Source organism: Microtus pennsylvanicus, chromosome 10, assembly GCF_037038515.1.
Source record: "Microtus pennsylvanicus isolate mMicPen1 chromosome 10, mMicPen1.hap1, whole genome shotgun sequence".
Lineage (NCBI taxonomy): Eukaryota > Metazoa > Chordata > Mammalia > Rodentia > Cricetidae > Microtus > Microtus pennsylvanicus.
The window spans coordinates 6,203,120-6,220,205 of record NC_134588.1 but is presented as its reverse complement, the minus strand read 5'-3'; the positions used below and the strand labels follow the sequence as shown (position 1 = coordinate 6,220,205).

General features: G+C 41.1%; 1 protein-coding gene across 5 annotated transcripts in view; it reads left to right on the top strand.

Annotated features, from left to right (window-relative positions):
- Window positions 1-13,380, top strand: part of Relch (RAB11 binding and LisH domain, coiled-coil and HEAT repeat containing) — an 85,102-nt gene extending 71,722 nt beyond the window's left edge. For all 5 annotated transcript variants that reach the window (XM_075987644.1, XM_075987643.1, XM_075987642.1 and 2 more), the window contains 4 exons: window positions 3,245-3,361; window positions 8,427-8,515; window positions 9,052-9,122; window positions 11,766-13,380. In XM_075987644.1, coding sequence (XP_075843759.1) covers window positions 3,245-3,361; window positions 8,427-8,515; window positions 9,052-9,122; window positions 11,766-11,886 — 398 coding nt within the window. In that variant the 3' untranslated portion in view covers window positions 11,887-13,380. The remainder of the gene's footprint in view (window positions 1-3,244; window positions 3,362-8,426; window positions 8,516-9,051; window positions 9,123-11,765) is intronic.
- The last annotated feature ends 3,706 nt before the right edge of the window (window positions 13,381-17,086 follow it).

Sequence of the window (17,086 nt, the reverse complement as noted above, 5' to 3'; positions counted from 1 at the left end):
CTTCCTGGTTTAAGAGACTTTTTTTTTAATTTATTTATTTATTAAGGATTTCTGCCTCCTCCCTGCAACCGCCTCCCATTTCCCTCCCCCTCCCCCATCAAGTCCCCCTCCCTCATCTGCTCAAAGAGCAATCAGGATTCCCTGACCTGTGGGAAGCCCAAGGACCGCCCACCTCTATCCAGGTCTCCTAAGGTGAGCTTAATCAAAGCTTTAGGGATGTGTTTGTGCTTCAAGTCACATTCTTACAGGAAGTTCACAGTCCTTCTGGCCATCAGCCTCATGCACAGCTCTGTTTTCGGCGTCAGTGTTTGGATCTGCATAGTGCTCTGCTAGCTCCTTTCTCTAGTTCCGACAATCTCCTCCTCACTCTGGCCCTCAGCATTTATTACACTTTTTTGAGTGACATCGTCATTATTCCAAAGCATATTTGTGATCATTGTGATACTTTATTGTGCTTTTAGTGTCAGCAGTTTTACATGCTTCCTAGAGGGTCATAGGGTTAGCTACTTAAGTCAGTTTGGTTTCTACTAAAAAATTGTATTCTCTAATAGGCTCTCTATTATATAGCCAGACTGATTTTTTAAAAAAAAAAAAAAAAAAAAACAGTTTTACAATCAGAATATCAGCAAAAAAAAAAAAAAGTAAGTCATTATTTGGAGTGCAATGTCCGAAAGGCTTGTTGAGGGCGATAGCGCTATCCCAACTGTCAGGATAGTCTCTTCTCCTGCGGTGAGTACACCCAGCCACCAGAAATCACAGATAGTCCTAATGTTACAACACCACATTTGCATGTGCTTTAGTCAGAGCTCTGAATGTGTGGCCTGACATCACTGACACAGTAGTTTCTTTGAGGGATGTGGCAAGGAAGATGGGTCTTTGGCCTATGCTATCTGTGTTCAGTCCCAAGCAGAGCATTATGTAGCCTGTTTGAATGCACTCACGGGGGAGATGTGGACGGGGAGACTGTCTGGATTGCCATGAGCATAAAGTAGAGCCAGTTGTTTGCATGGGTCCATGGAGACATTGTCCTTAGTTATTCTAGACCAAGGGTTAATTCTCAGAGCAAACATTATCTGTATATCAATGTCTCCTTAGAGTTCTTAAGAACTTTAAGAAGGAGACCTCCTATGTGAGTGTTATTCACGTAAACAATGCCTACCTATTAAGTGTGTAAGAACTGTGCGATAGGAAAGAGCAGGATTTGGTTTGCTTCCAGTAGTCCCGGAAGGTGTGCTCGGGAAGGCTTTAGTTGACTCTAGATCCAGTTAACTATTGTCTGTGATTGTCTCCTGAAAATATTTTTAGGGGAAAAAAAATTTTGGATCTCCCCACTTTGAACTACTTTCTTGTTCAAAAGGCTTTACCTTGGAAAATTTAATGTCAAATCTGTAAATAGGACTTACAGCGAAATTAAGCCCATATCAGAAAGAATGCAATATTCTTAACTATCCATCCTTATAGGTAGTTCTCTTTGGGTGTTTAGAGAAAAGGTAGAAAAATTGGAATAATTAGAATAATTATTTATCACTCTGTTCCTTAAGTAATATTAGTTCTTTCAATAGCCCTTATTATTTCCCAATTTTTCATTAGATCTTTTAGTCTTGTATCTGTTTTAAAACTTCTTTGGGTGTGTGTGTGGGTGGCACCTGAATGTGTATCTGCACTGCTTGGGAGCCTGGTACTCGAGGAAGCCAGAAAGGGACATTAGACACCAGAAACTGAAGTTACGGATGATTGTGAGCCCCCGTGTGGATTCTGGGAACCAAAGCCCCGTCCTCTGCAAGATAAGCAGTAGCAAGCGCTCTTGACCACAGAACCATCACTACAGCTACAGTCCCTTACTCCTATCTTAAACATTGGTTATTTTTCTAGAACACTCTTTAGTTCTTTATATCTAGCTACTTGTAGAGTATTTGCCTGCATATGTGTGTACAAGTGTGCAGCGCACACGGCTAGACATCTTGTTAGATCTGCATGTGTGTACAGTGTGCAGCGCACGCGGCTAGACATCTTGTTAGATCTGCGTGAGTGTACAGTGTGCAGCACACACGGCTAGACATCTTGTTAGATCTGCATGAAGGTGGAACTGTGATTGATTGTGGGCCACCAAGTGGGTGTTGGGAGTGGAACCTGATCCTCTGCGAGAGCAACAAATGTTCTTAATTCTCTCCAGCCTGTAGAGTCCTTCTTAATATTGTTGTTCTTTTGATTTGAGTGTTTTTGTTTTGTTTTGTTATTTGTTGCCTTGTTTTTATTACCCTCTTTTTAAGTGGGACTTCCTATAGCCTACTTTAAATCTCCCTCCTTTTACCTATATAGTTCTGGGATTATAGATGTGAGCCGACTTACCAAGTCTGTGTTACTCATTTTAACAAAGACCCCTCAAAATGGACATTGTTGGTTGTTTTGTTGGGGGCTTTGTCATTATTTAGTGAGAAGCATGAAAACTGTGCTCACAGTCTTTGTGTGTGTAGGAAACAGTTCTTTCAGAAGACATGCTTTTACATCAGACTCAGTGTAAACAAGGAAGAGTCACTACAGTTGCTAGAGGGGTGTGTTCTCTAACCAGATAAACAATCACTAGTTCTGAAGCCATTCCTACAGAAAGCTGGCTTACTGGCGAGTCTCTGCCTAGTAAGAGAAAATCATGGGCATCCAAGATGATTGCTGTTATCACTTGTTTATTGTTTCCTAAGCCGTGGCTTTACTTTACAGAAGTTGTCTTTGAAGTTTCACTCTATTCTATCCCTTCAGTGACTGGAAATTCAGAGTGCTTTTTAACAGTGGGTTAAACTTTGAGAAAGTAAAGATACTTGTTATATTGTGAGGAAATAAAATAATTTATTATTGAGAAGGGAAATTACCTCTTATGTAATAGCAGTGGTAATTAAGGAAACATGTCTAGGACCACAGCATAGTGCATATAAGCTGTGTCTTGGTTCATTTGTTTATTGTTTTTCCATGGGGAGATTGGGAGGTGAGATGAGATCATTTTTACATAGTCCTCAGAACTAGACAGTGGTGGTAGTGTTATATTCTCTCTCAAATCACAAATCACTTATTTGAAAAAGCATACAGTCTTGCCTAATAAGAAAGAGCAAGCAAAGGATGGTGGTAAATGTTTGAAAGCATCCAGTATTAAAATGAAATCTTATAAATCATAATAATAATTGTGCATTGTAAAATATGAAGTTTGTGTACACATGATTGGAATAAAATGTAACAACTTCTTTTTTTTTTTCAGTTGTTATACCACATCTACATAAATTAGCCTTGGTGAACAACTTACAAATTGTAGATTCGAAAAGACTGGACATCGCGATCCATCTTTTTGAAGCCTACAGTGCACTGTCCTGTTGCTGTATCCTTGCTGTGTTGAACTGTAGTAGCTGACTGTGTATAACCCACCATATAGTAAAGAACATAAGAACAGAGTGGACTTCTTTGAAAGTTTAGGTTCAACTTGCCGTACCTGTTTTACTCTAGCTATCTCATTATCTTTAAAGGTAGTTTTTAATCCTCTGTGTTGTATAATTTTAAAGCCTTGATACTTCACTATATAGTGAGCAAGAATGCAGGACAGAATGAAGTTAGGCTTTCATGTTCTGGTATACAGTGGAACACTATGAAATGTCACTCTGGAGAAGTCCAGGGCCAACACGGTTGTCATCTGTAGTAACAGCTGGGAGAGAAACATCCTCAAGGCCCATATCAACCCACTAGATTATAAATGATTAAACTAAGACTTAAAGACTGCAGTGAGAACTGCTTTCCATAGTTACAAGCAAAACTGAACTGGAGTGTAGAGCTTTGACTGTCCTGTTGAGTGTTCTCTCAATGCTATGTTTAGTAAAGTAAAAGTAGGAAGGAAGAGAAGCCTCTGGCTCTCAGTAAAAGACAGCAGAGTTCAAGAAAGGGAACTAAGAGACTGGGAAGGGTGAAAGACTGAATTCTCAACAGAACCATGGAAATGCATGTTAGACAAATAAGGAGAGAATTATCATCTTGGCCCACAAAAAAAAAAAAAAAGTAATTAAGCCTCCTAGTGATTCATAGGGGAAACGAGGTGACAGGAAGTGTTTCAGAGCACCATGGTTCTGTGTTGTATGCCAAGTCACAGTCCTCAGCAGAGGGGACAGCCATTTCAGTTAGGATAAATGTGCTCTCGAGTGCCACAGACACTCATTAGTCCTGGAATTGGTCTTTTTAAATTGGCGTGTAACCGTGAAGGGTTGCTTTTGTTCAGAATAAATTAAGTTGTAAAAGCTGTCTATTGGGGAGCTGTAAGGCCCTCTGGAAATTAAAACTTAGAAAGTTGGGTGCACTGATGAGTTCATTTTATTTTGAAAATTGATTACAAATGATCTATTTATGTGGATGGTGTAAGCCATGCTTTTTATAACAGGCTAGATAGTGAGCAGGGATCTAATATTTTAGTTTGATAACTTTAAGTGTCCATTTCCTGTTTAAGCTTTGTTCCACTAAAAGCAGAAGTCACTGTCCCTCCTGATTCATCTTGTTGGATTTTCAACTTCGAGAAGATAGAGGAAGCAAATGAGGAACTGCTGTTGTGAGTTTGCAAGGAGAACTCTTCTTATGAAGAAGTGACAGGACCCTGGCCGGAGAGCTGTGATGGCCTGAGAATTAGAGACTCAGCTCTGAAAGTATTTGTTAGAAGTTAAGCAAAACTCATGTGTAATCTAGATTAGCTAATGGAGTTTATAATGGAATATGCCTGAAGGAAAAGGGGAAAGTCCAAGCACAACTCTAGCTCCATAAAACAGAATTTCTAAAGAAAAAAGCAATGATTTTTGAACATAGACATTTACACAGAGCAATTATCAAGTGTTGTCAGTATGCACAAACTATTGCCGGAGTAATGAAGTCAAAAGGCCTTTGCCAGGACAAGAAGGGGAAGAGTCATCTAAGAGTAATACCTGATCAAGTACTCTGTTCTCTATGAGTTGCACCTTACTTGAATCACTAATAAGGTCCCATTGCCCAGAACTGACATAGGAAAGTTACATGTAACGCTGGGCCTAAGAACAAATCAGAATGTACTGACAGGCTTGAAGGACATTAAAACCCTTCAGGCTGGAGAGTGATGCTTAGAGGTGAGGAGAGAATCCGACAGGGTGTGTGGCAGGAAGAGATGAATGGATGCACGTGGGTGCACTGAGGCCAGAGGTTAATGTTGGGTGACATTTATGCTGAGGAATTTTAAAGGGAGTTATGTAGAAAGAAGGTCACAGACTGTATTTAAATGGCCAGCGACAGGTTTTGTTTAGAAGGAAACTTTATCATAGATCTATGTAAAAAGCAGGAGTATCGTAGGAAACTCTGAATGTCGTCTCTTGGCAGTCAGGTACTTGACCATTTACTGAGGTAGAAGTGGTTTTAGAGTCAGATAGGACTGAGTGGTATGTGTATGTTCAGTCCTTGAAAGGTTGTTTCATTTTTATGAGGAAAAGGCTGGCCCATTGTTAGTAGAAAGAGTAACTTCCCTATTTTCTGTAAGTCCAGCCGTCCTGAGCCTCCGTGCCCATGTTTCCTTATAGCACTCTGCGATCCAAAGGTCACCACAGTTGCATCCTGGAGGTGCTTTCCCAGTGTCTAGAATACAAGACTGCATCATGATTAGGCTGCAGCACATACCCATGTGGAGGTCCGAGGACAACTGTCCGGAGTTGCCTCTCCTACCTTCACGCCGCTGCCAGAGACGGAACTCGGATCACCTCCAGTTTGTGAACAGGTGCTTTTATTCACTGAGCCATCTCGCAGGCCCCATGCGCATTTTTAATACCTATTAAATTTATAATTTATGCATTATAGGAGCTTTTTGTATGAGCATTGTAATCATTTTCAAGGAAATGGTAATATAATTCCTTTTTTTCCTAATGAAGCTCATGGTAATTTTTTTTAATTAAGCCACTTTAATAAAGGAACTCATTTACTTCATTTTTCTCTGGGACATGGTGCAGTATTAAACCAGAGCTAGAATAAGAATATTCCAGAATTAATGTGAATTTATAAGATGAATTTATTTTCTTGAGAAATGCACCTGGTTTTCGATTCTTTTGAATGTGGAGATAATCAACTAAAACTCAAAGATGACCAGGACCTAAAGTAAACTGAATGTGCTGTGTGGTTCATTCTGGACCAACAGAAAGTCATCTTAGCTGGGCAGTGGTGGCACACACCTTTTATCCCAGTAGAGGCAGAGGCAAGCAGATCTCTGTGAGTTCAAGGCCAGCCTGATCTGCAAAGTGAGTTCCAGGACTGCCAGGGCTACACAAGAAACCCTGTCTTGAAAATCCCACATCACTGGAGAGACGACTTAGTTTAGAGCACGGACTACTCTGCAGACTGTTCGTGTTCAAGTCCCAGCACCCAGGTGATGGCTCAAGTTCCAGGAGATCTAATGTCCCTTTCTGCCTTCCTTAGACACCAGGCACACAAGTAGTCCACACTCATACATGCAGGAAAAATTCCACACACAAAATGAAATTATTTTAATTAAAAAAGAAAGCAAGCAGGAAAAATGTGTATGCCTTAGACAAGTTAGTCAACCTCAAGTGTCCAAGTGTGCTGTCCCTGGCTGTGCTGCGGATGGCATGAGGTCTGCTGTTACAGGTGCTGTCGTCCTCAGGCCGAGCACACCCACACTGCACAGTGGGTCTCTGAAGAAGCTCCTCAGCATTTCTGATAATGAATATACATCTTTTTCTAAATGTTTGCATTTAGAAAATCTTTTACAACCATTAAAAGTAATAATGTTATGAGCAACTTGCCTTTATCGGTTTTTTACATAACTTTCAGCTTAGCTGTCATGAAAATATTTTTATGTATGCAAGTGCGTGTGTGATGTGAAGGCCAGAGGTCAACCTCAGGCATTGTTCCTCAGGAACCCTCCACCTTACTTTTGAAGACCTTGTGTCTCCCAGGTTTTCTGCTGTCTCTACCTCACTGGGGCTAGGATTGTAGGCACACCATTGTGGGATTTCAGGTACATTATTGTGGGATTGTAGGCACACCATTGTGGGATTTCAGGTACATTATTGTGGGATTACAGGCATACTGTGGGATTGCAGGTACATTATTTTGGGATTGCAGGCACACCATTATGGGATTGCAGGCACACCATCACCATTGTAGGATTGCAGGCACACCATTGTGGGCTTACAGGCACACCATTGTGGGATTACAGGCACACCATTGTGGGCTTACAGGCACACCACTGTGGGATTGCAGGCACACCATCACCATTGTGGGATTACAGGCACACCATTGTGGGATTACAGGCACACCACTGTGGGATTGCAGGCACACCATCGTAGGATTACAGGCACACCATCACCATTGTGGGATTGCAGGCACACCATTGTGGGATTGCAGGCACACCATTGTAGGATTGCAGGCACACCATCACCATTGTAGGATTACAGGCACACCATCACCATTGTGGGATTGCAGGCACACCACTGTGGGATTGCAGGCACACCACTGTGGGATTGCAGGCACACCACTGTGGGATTGCAGGCACACCATCACCATTGTGGGATTGCAGGCACACCATCACCATTGTGGGATTGCAGGCACACCATTGTAGGATTACAGGCACACCATCACCATTGTGGGATTGCAGGCACACCATTGTAGGATTGCAGGCACACCATCACCATTGTGGGATTGCAGGCACACCATTGTAGGATTGCAGGCACACCATCACCATTGTGGGATTGCAGGCACACCATTGTGGGATTACAGGCACACCATCACCATTGTGGAATTACAGGCACACCATCACCATTGTGGGATTACAGGCACACCATTGTGGGATTACAGGCACACCATCACCACTGTGGGATTACAGGCACACCATCACCATTGTGGGATTGCAGGCACACCATTGTGGGATTGCAGGCACACCATCACCATTGTAGGATTGCAGGCACACCACTGTGGGATAACAGGCACACCAATGTGGGATAACAGGCATACCACTGTGGGATTGCAGGCACACCGTTGTAGAATTGCAGGCACACCAATGTGGGACCGCAGGCATACCTTTGCACCAAGTTCTGAGGTGCAAGTTAGGTTCTCATGCTTGTGCAGCAAGCACTTACCAATTGAACCTTTTCCTTGCCCACATAATTGAATGTTCTATGCATTATTTTATTTATGTAATAGTTAATAAAGTTATGGAATGTTAGAGATAGCACCAACATAAATAGATATGTAAGAATAAACTTAGGTGGGTGAGTCTTGGCATCAACCTTTCCCACGAAGGTGCCGTTTATACAAGAAGTTTGACTGGAGAGTTTGCTATACTGAGGCACTATCTAAAAGGCTTCTTTCTATGTGATCTCTTCTCTGATGGACGCTGCTTGGTTTTTTTTTTCTTTTCCTTGACTACCTTTCCTCAGTCATTTCAGAGGATTTAATGGTAAATCACTTTTTACCCGGCCTCAGATGTTTACGGACTGACATGGAACATCTGTCTCCAGAACATGAGGTAAGTGCCTGTGCCTAGCAGCACCAGGTTCCTGGGATTTACCTTCTCCTGTACTCACTCCTTTCTCCCTGTGTGAGGCTTATTATGACAGCCATGCGTAACACTGCTTAGTCTAGCTTGGCATTATTTTATGAATGCATTTACTAATTGTAATGCTGCAACAAATTCTTTAACATTTTGATCCTCTATAATTCTCTAAAGTAGGGATAACACAAGAAGGATTCAATATGGAAATCTCTATGGGATATTTTATCTGTTACATGTAACGATCTTTGACCACTAATTTTCTTTAATTGAGTTCTTTCCCTATCTATCACTTATTTCCAACTCTGTGTCTTCCAGCTCTTTGTACCTGCTCCTGACTTCCACACTGTCAGCATATAGGCTTTTTTGCATGCCAGAGCCTTGGCCCAGTCTCTTCCCAGGGTTCCTAACACTCTGTCCTCTTCAGGTTTTTAGAATGGCTTGGACTGTGATTTGTAGCATAGTATTTGACAATGTTAACTGTATCTCACTAGAGTGACTTTTCTTATCAGGTTATTTTAAGTTCCATGATTAAAGAATGTGAACAAAAAGTAGAAAACAAGACTGTCCAAGAGCCTCAAGGGTAAGACATTTATTCTTTTTTAAGAATTTAAAGGTTAACCTGAATTTTTCTGTCTAAATTTAATATCTATGAATATAATGTTTTATTTTGAGTTGTTTTATAGTCACTTATTTGGAAGACAAGAAAATTATTCAGGCCAGGCATGATGTGCATCCTTTAATCCTAGCACTTGGGAGGCAAAGGCAGGAAGATCTCTGCGAGTTCAATGCCAGGCTAGTCTGCAGAGTGACGTCAAGGGCAGCCAGGGCTACATAGTGAGACCCTATCTTGGAAGGAAGGAAGGAAGGGAGGGAGGGAGGGAGGGAGGGAGGGAGGGAGGGAGGGAAGGAAGGAAGGAAGGAAGGAAGGAAGGAAGGAAGGAAGGAAGGAAGGAAGGAAGGAAACTGTTCAAGTCAGCTTTTTGTAAAGTATTGAACCAATCATGAGAAATACTTAGGGACTTTAAGATTCAAATCTCTACCCTGTCTTTGTACCTTCCCTCTCAATATTATATGCACTCAGAGATAGGTGTGTGTGTATGTGTGTGTGTGTGTGTGTGTGTGTGTGTGTGTGTGTGTGTGTGTGTGTGTATGTATGATTAGTGGGGGCACAGGTATCAAAGGCACATACACGTGAAGAACCGAGGAAGACTTGCAGAAGTCTTCCTCGGTTCTGGACCCATGTGGGTCCAGAACTTGGGTTTTCAGGCTTGATGACAGGTGCTCACTTACTAGTGATCTCTCCAGTCCCCAGCCTAGGAATCTTTAAAGGCCTCCTGAGACATTTCTGTTTGCTACTGGAGTACTTATAATTTGTTACAGGAGTGTTCACATGTGGGGATATTCTAGCCAAACTAATAGAATTCAAAGGTTCAATGAATTATGGATTCAATTCAAGTTAGAATGTTGAACATTCAAAAATGGGAAGAATTTATATATGGGTTCATGTACTGTATTTTCAGTGAAGAATTACGGTTTTGTGCATCTAATCATAAGGAAAGCTCAAGCACAATTTCCTTTGAGGCTGACTACTGAAATACTCATTTCATTCTATCAGTCATGAACTCTCACACATATAAATAGGCGCATACACCTGGAGCCAGTACACATAAGTCTTTTGCCTCTGTAAAGTATTTGGAACTTTTCTTAACCTCCTATGAAAAAAGAGAGCTTCCCCACCCACTCCACTGTTTTAGCCTAGACTCTGCCTCCTGCGTGCTGGCTTGCCAGTGTACACCACCATGTCCATCTGAAGAATAAATGAATTCTAAAACGAGGCAAGTTGAACACTTGCAGCTTGCCACACGTTGACCTTTATTTGTTCACACACATTCCCTTATTTAATCCTCAGGACATTTTACAGTAGAAACTGCAAGCTGTGTGCTATAGACAAGGAGACGGAACCTATAAGATCTAAAGCATCTTCATCAAAACCACAAGGCAGTAAGCTGGTTTCCTGTCTGTTGCAGGACGCTTGTTGGGGCACTTAAAAAAAAAGTGCTTGATCAGGGTTCTCTTCCTGTTAAGCAGTGTGATAATAAGCCATCTTTCATAGTCATTCAGATTGTGTTTACTTCCTGCACACTAGGCTGCTGTAAAGGAAAGAAGAAATTAATTTGAAGACAGTTAATTGAAGTTAATGCAGCTAGTTGTTCAGAACACAGACACACACCCTGAAAGAGAATAGGATTGTTATCACAGTGCAAACCTCGCTGTGATATAATTTGCTCATTTGGGGAATAGGTAGTACCCGTGTTCCAGTTGTAAGAACTGAATAAAGTGGCTGAGCAGTGGTGGTGTACACCTTTAATCCCAGCACTTGGGAGGCAAGGCAAAGGGATCTCTGTGAGTTCAAGGCCAGTCAACAAAGTGAGTTCCAGGACATCCAGGGCTACCCAGTGAAACCCTGACTTGAAAATCAAAAAAACAAAAACAAAGATTCAATGAAGCAATAGAGTTAAAAGAAAAACTATATAAGTCTAGGAGGAGGATAGCTCCATGCAGCATGATGGCCTGAGTTCAATCCCCAGCACCCTGCTTTTGTGTTTTGTTTTGTGTTTTTTAAGGACATGGTAGTACATTCTTATAATTCAAGCTCCAAGGCGGTAGAGATAGGAGAATCCCTTGGGTTTTGTGTCTGCCAGACTAGCCAGATCACTAAGACCCAGGCCAGTGAGAGATCTTTCTTAAAAGAAGACCAAGTAGGCAAGTAAAAGAACAGCCATTAACTACTAAGACTTTGAGAATGCTATCATGTCCCTCCCACTTGGCATCTGAGTAATCACAGGAGCCCTCTAAAGCAGGCTCATTGTATAGACAAACAACTTCCCCAAGACTTCACAGCAGGAGAGTGGAGCCTAGGTTCTGTTCTCAACCATAGGTGATCTTAATTGTTGCTGCTCTTGTCATGTCAAATACCAAATCTAAGATGACACAGAAAAATCCCTCTTTACAGATCTTCATTTCCCTTGTAATGTAATGATCTGTTACTAACAGCTGAAAACCTGGAGGGCCCCCAAGATGGCTCAGCAGGTTAAGGCACCTGCCACCAAGTCTGATGACCCCGGTGGCGGAAGGAGAAAACCACAGCTCTCCTGACCTCCACACATGTGCTGTGACCCAAAGTTTTAGTTGCTTTGCACTCATCTTAAATTTTCTTTTCTAGATCAATGTCAATTGCTGCAAGTTTAGTGAGTGAAGACACAAAGACCAAGTTTTTGAACAAAATGGGTCAATTGACAACCTCAGGGGCCATGCTGGCCAATGTGTTCCAGAGGAAGAAGTAGAAACAGGAAGGGAGCCCCAGCGAACACTAAAGTGAACCTCAAGCAGACTGGCTCCTTGTACTTGAAGCGCTTACCTTTTTATTTCCTGAGCTTATGTTCTTGTGTTATAATTTTATCCTAACCTCCAAAGATATTTGCACTGCTTTTGATTATTACTGTGTATCTGTTGGTTTGGGAGTTATAACTGTGGTAACAGAAACTTGATTTAAGAATCTGTACCAAGTCCCTATTCTATGTTCTTATTTTTGAGAATAACTTTTATATATATAATATATATATATATATATATGTATAGTGAAGAGGGGTTTTTTGGTTTTGTTTTGTTTCGTTTTTTTATTTTTGGATGGGATACTCGCAAATATCTGTATTATACTCTAAGCTATTACAATGGTACTTAAAATAATGTAAATTTGAAGTCATTGTTATAAAATAATAAAAGTGGAGATTACTTAAGTATTTAAATTATGAAAGAATAATGAAGACTTTTTATTATTTCTTAACTGACTAGAAAGAGCCACCAGCATTACTCTGTGCCTTTTGGACTTGAGTTTGTGTATTCTGTAGGGATTACATACATTCCTTTCACACAGTATTTGAGGCTGCTGTGGTGAATTTGAATGACAGCTCCTACAATAATTAGACAGTGATGAGACTTAAAACATGTCACATCTCTCTTGAAAATCCTGAAGTGCTGTTTGCTCTCCCAGCATTTAGAGCATACAATTGAATTACCCGAGGAAAAACGGCACTTGAGCATGGCGAGGAGTAGCCAGGGTGAATTTTACAACATGTGTACCAGATTGAGTGCTCAAAAAGAAATGTACCGAGAAGAGCTAATAATTGTTTGTCCCCAAGTTGAAATTCACAAGAAAATATAAGTCTAAACTGTAATACCTACTTCCTGTAACACATTTAAGATGCTTCTACTTTGCAGTTTACCTTTTCGTCCTGTCTGAGAAGTACTGAAACCTTTAGGACCTTTGGGGATTGCTTTTTCCCTTCTAACTGAAAGTGGCATTGGGTAAGTTATGCTGCTTAGTCACCACTGGTCCCTTCAACTCGGGCTGCTCCCATGCGTGTGTTGATGACCAGCTCACTGGAATTGGATGGTTGTCTACACAGTGACTCAGAGCATAGGAAAGGGGTGACTGATTTTAGGGGTTAGTGCCAGGCCTTTTTAAAGAATGAATTATTTTGATAAAAAGAACTCATTTAAACACAGTTCATGCATATAGATGATTCTCATTTGTTGTATAAATTGGCTTTAATACACCTGGATTATATTCACTTACTGGGAAAGCTAGCTTTCCCACACAGTCAAAGCTTATAAAATAATTTTCCACAGGCTAAGCCATTTATTTCTTTTACCTATAGTGAAATTATTGAGTAGTCTTTCTGAACTGTTGGATTCTAGGCATTCCTGAGAAATTGAAAGTGGCTACCTTTCATGTCAAAATGTTGATCTGTTATAAATAAAATGTTTTGCATACTTGTTTTGGTTGCATATCTTGTTTTCATTTTGAAACACTTTCCATATAAAAATAAAAAAATCATTTATTCATGAAAATACTCTGATATTTTAGAAATCTAATCTCTATTAATTCCTTATTCTAGTTTGGTTTTACAATAAGGATTGTAGTGATATAAAACTAATACATTTCAGACGTAATTCTAAAGTAAATGTTCATACAGCTTTGAGCTATAGTGGTATATATGTCTGTTTGTTAACAGATAAGTAGATGTAGAAACCCCAGGAACTGGAGATTGTTCCAAGAATCAGTGCAGATATATGTGGCATGGTATTTATAGCCTGACATTATTCTTCCATGCTTTGCAGGTCATTTTTAGATTGCTTACAATACCTAGTGCAATATAAATGCTTTGTTGATTATATTTCAGGAAAGAAATAATTTCTTTTTTAATATTTTATTAGTTCTTTGAGAATTGCATACAATGCGCTTTGATCATGTGCCCCCAAAGTCATTTCAGATCCATCCCTCTTTCCCTATCCTCCCTTATGGGTTTTCGTTTGGTTGATTGATTGGTTATTTGGTTGTTTGGTTGGGTTTTGTTGGTTGGTTTTTGTTTGGTTCTTTTGTTAGGTTGGTTGGTTGGTTGTTGTCTGATTTGTTGGGGTTGGGGGGCGTTGATTGTTGTTTGGTTGTTTTTTGTTCAGTTAGTTCTAATAAACCCATCAGTCTAGTTGATGCTGCCATACAGTCTTGGATGTGTAGCTTTCCACTGAAGAGCTTTCGACTTACCAGGGACTACAGTTTTAAAGATTACTGTTTAGAGGTTACTACAAGTATAAAAAATGTAGCTACTTCATATAGACAGTTTTTATGAGAATTTTTCAATTCATAGTTATGAAATCCATGAGTAGGGAGAATAGACTAATATATTTCTGTTATAATTTTTATTAACAGATCCATATATTTAAATAACTTTTTTAGGAATGTGCTTGAGCCATTGGCCAAACAGTGTTGTAATTGATACATTGCTGTGTGATTATTTGGGTCTGGGTGGCCAGGAACAAAAGAGCAGTCTTCTACATAGAGGGAAGCAGATGGCAAACCTTATACAGTATACCTCAAGCTAGACTCCTTTAGTCTTTTAACTGTCTTCTATATCGTTAAGTCTTTACATGATAGGGTGGAGGCAGATAAAGTGTTAACTCCTTACAGATGATAGCATTGATGGTAAGTTCTTCTAGAACACAGGAAACATTTGGATGATAGGAGTGCCTGTCTGTATAGACAAGTTATTGACCTAAGTAATATTTTCAATTGTTTCACATGTTTGTTGTAGAAATGACAAGTCTTAATACAGTTACTGAGTGCCTAGTCTGACCCAGGCCACCATCACCAAGCCTGTGTGGGCAAGAACAGGCTGACAGGAAGGGTTAGGAAGGAACTGTTAGAATGGCTGCTTACTTTGACTTCTTTGAACTGGCATTTTGTCTTAAACTAGCAAAACTTAAGCTTTGGCCATGTGAAAGGGAAGAGAGAAGAGCCATAGTGCATGGGACATAAGGTGACATAAACTTGGGAGGCCATAAAGACCAACATGGGTGCGGGGGTGGCTGGCAAGAGTTGCTGAGCCAATGGTGGGTAAGGACAGTGGTGAGGAAACAAAGGAGCTTGAGTTCAGGTCTAATTTCTTTTCTATTTGTTAAACCTATGTCGAGAGTTGTGCGCAAAAGTGTCAAAGAATAAGCTAGCCACACCTGCTTCTCAGGAGAGGTCAGAACTGCATGTGGTCCCTCTTGTTTCTGGGATGAGTTACTGTGGGAAAAGGATCTAAAGTAACCCTGGGAATCCCAGCAGAGCAAAAGCAGAGGGGATAATGAGGCAGGAGGGAAAACGAGATGGCATCACGTCGCAAGGAAGGGTTTCTCAGCTGCATCCATGACTACTGTTGGTGGGCAGGAGTTAGTGAAGCCACTGGGAGAACCACTGATAAAGTTAGTGTAAGGGAACTGCTGGGAACACAACTGTGGTGCACATGGGCTAAAAAGAGCCATTAACATCGCTGGCGGGCTTGTGGGATATTTGTACACCGTGTGAAAAATGTATTGCTGTGGTTGGCATAATAGAAAGATGAACGGCCAATAGCTAGGCAGGAGGTATAAGCCGGACTTCCAGGCAGAGAATCTGGGAAGAAGAAAAAAAGAGTTTCCAGCCAGACATGTAGGAAACAGCATGGGCAGTCTGGAGAGATGACACGTAACAGAATGTAGATTAAGTTACAAGAGCTAGTGAGACAAGGCTAGGCTGAACTTTCATAATTATTAAGTCTCATTATTTGTGAGCTGGCAGCCCAAAGAAAAATCCAATTGCACAATCTTTCAAGAATTCTTGTTCTGCACAGGAGCTGTCGTGTTGGTACTGTGGTGGCCCGAGGCCGATTGAGAATGCAGCAGCAGCTAGGAGCAGTAGGGGTGAGGCTTAAAACTCTGCAGAGAGCAGTGAGATTGAGCACACAGGTGTAGGCACTGCGCTCTGAGACAGGAACGCATGCTAAGAAGGCAGACACTTGCAGGTGACTGTGGTGGGAATTTAGGGGGTTTCCACATAATCCCTTCTGTTTTCTCAGTGAAGTGTGAAGCAAACATTAGATTGTCTTGCCTATAGGAAATATTGGAAGCTTGAGAAAGAATTTGAAGGCAGTCACCGTCAAGAATGGCAGAGTGGATTTGTGGGAGAGTTGTAGCCCAGCAATTTTCAAGTCCCACTTGAAAGTAAGAGTTGTGAATTTTAAAGAAGCTACTTAGCACAATGGTTTAAAACAGTTAACAAGATCAGCTTGTTCCCAAGAGATGGAGAAGTAAGGCATGGCCAAAGATGATTCCCCGTGTGCAGAATAGGCCATTAAAGGTACTGAGAATTGTGCCGTGATGGTTAGAGAATGCAAACTAGATACGGACAGAAAGAGATACTGGAGTGAGTGCAGAGGGATAGAAAGACAAGCGTTGTGATGACAACATCCAGGTGAGTGCAGTGAGGCACGCATCCTGTGGAAGCAGATGGAAACCCAACACCAAGTCATTCTGCCTCCACAGAAGCTTGTGAGAACAATTGAAACAGAGAGAGGCAACATCCCCAGAATTCAATAAGAATGCAATGTGGAAGATAACCTAAAAAGAGGTTGTGCAGAAAGGTGAGTTCCCCAAAGACAGGATGGCTTTCCATGCACCAAGGAAAAGATCAGAAATGACCTTACTCTAAAAGATGTTCAGTGACCCAGGATAAGAGCTCAGATTAATGTACACACACATCTGGAGACAGGTAGACAAGGTTGGGGTGAGCCTACCCCTAATCATCCTGGAGTTTGATTGTACTTGTGTTTTTCCCTTGTCCACCCTGGTTCAGGTCTTCTCTTTAATATTTGTGTTCTGAAATATCAAAGTAATGTTGCAGCACTAATATGGGTTTTTTGGGGTATTTTTGGTTATTGTTTTTTTTTTAGTTTTGGTTTTGTTTTCTTGTATGCTATTGCTGGAAATTCTGCTCAATTGCTAAGGCTTTATAAGAAGTGAATATATGGGACTGGAGATTCGAAAACTAAGAGCATTGACTGCCCTTCCCAGGGGACCCAGGTTCAATTCCCAGGACCCACATGGAGGTTCACAAACATTTGTAACTCCAGTTCCAGAGGATCTGGTGCCCTCTTCTGGCCTTGGCAAACACTGCACACACGT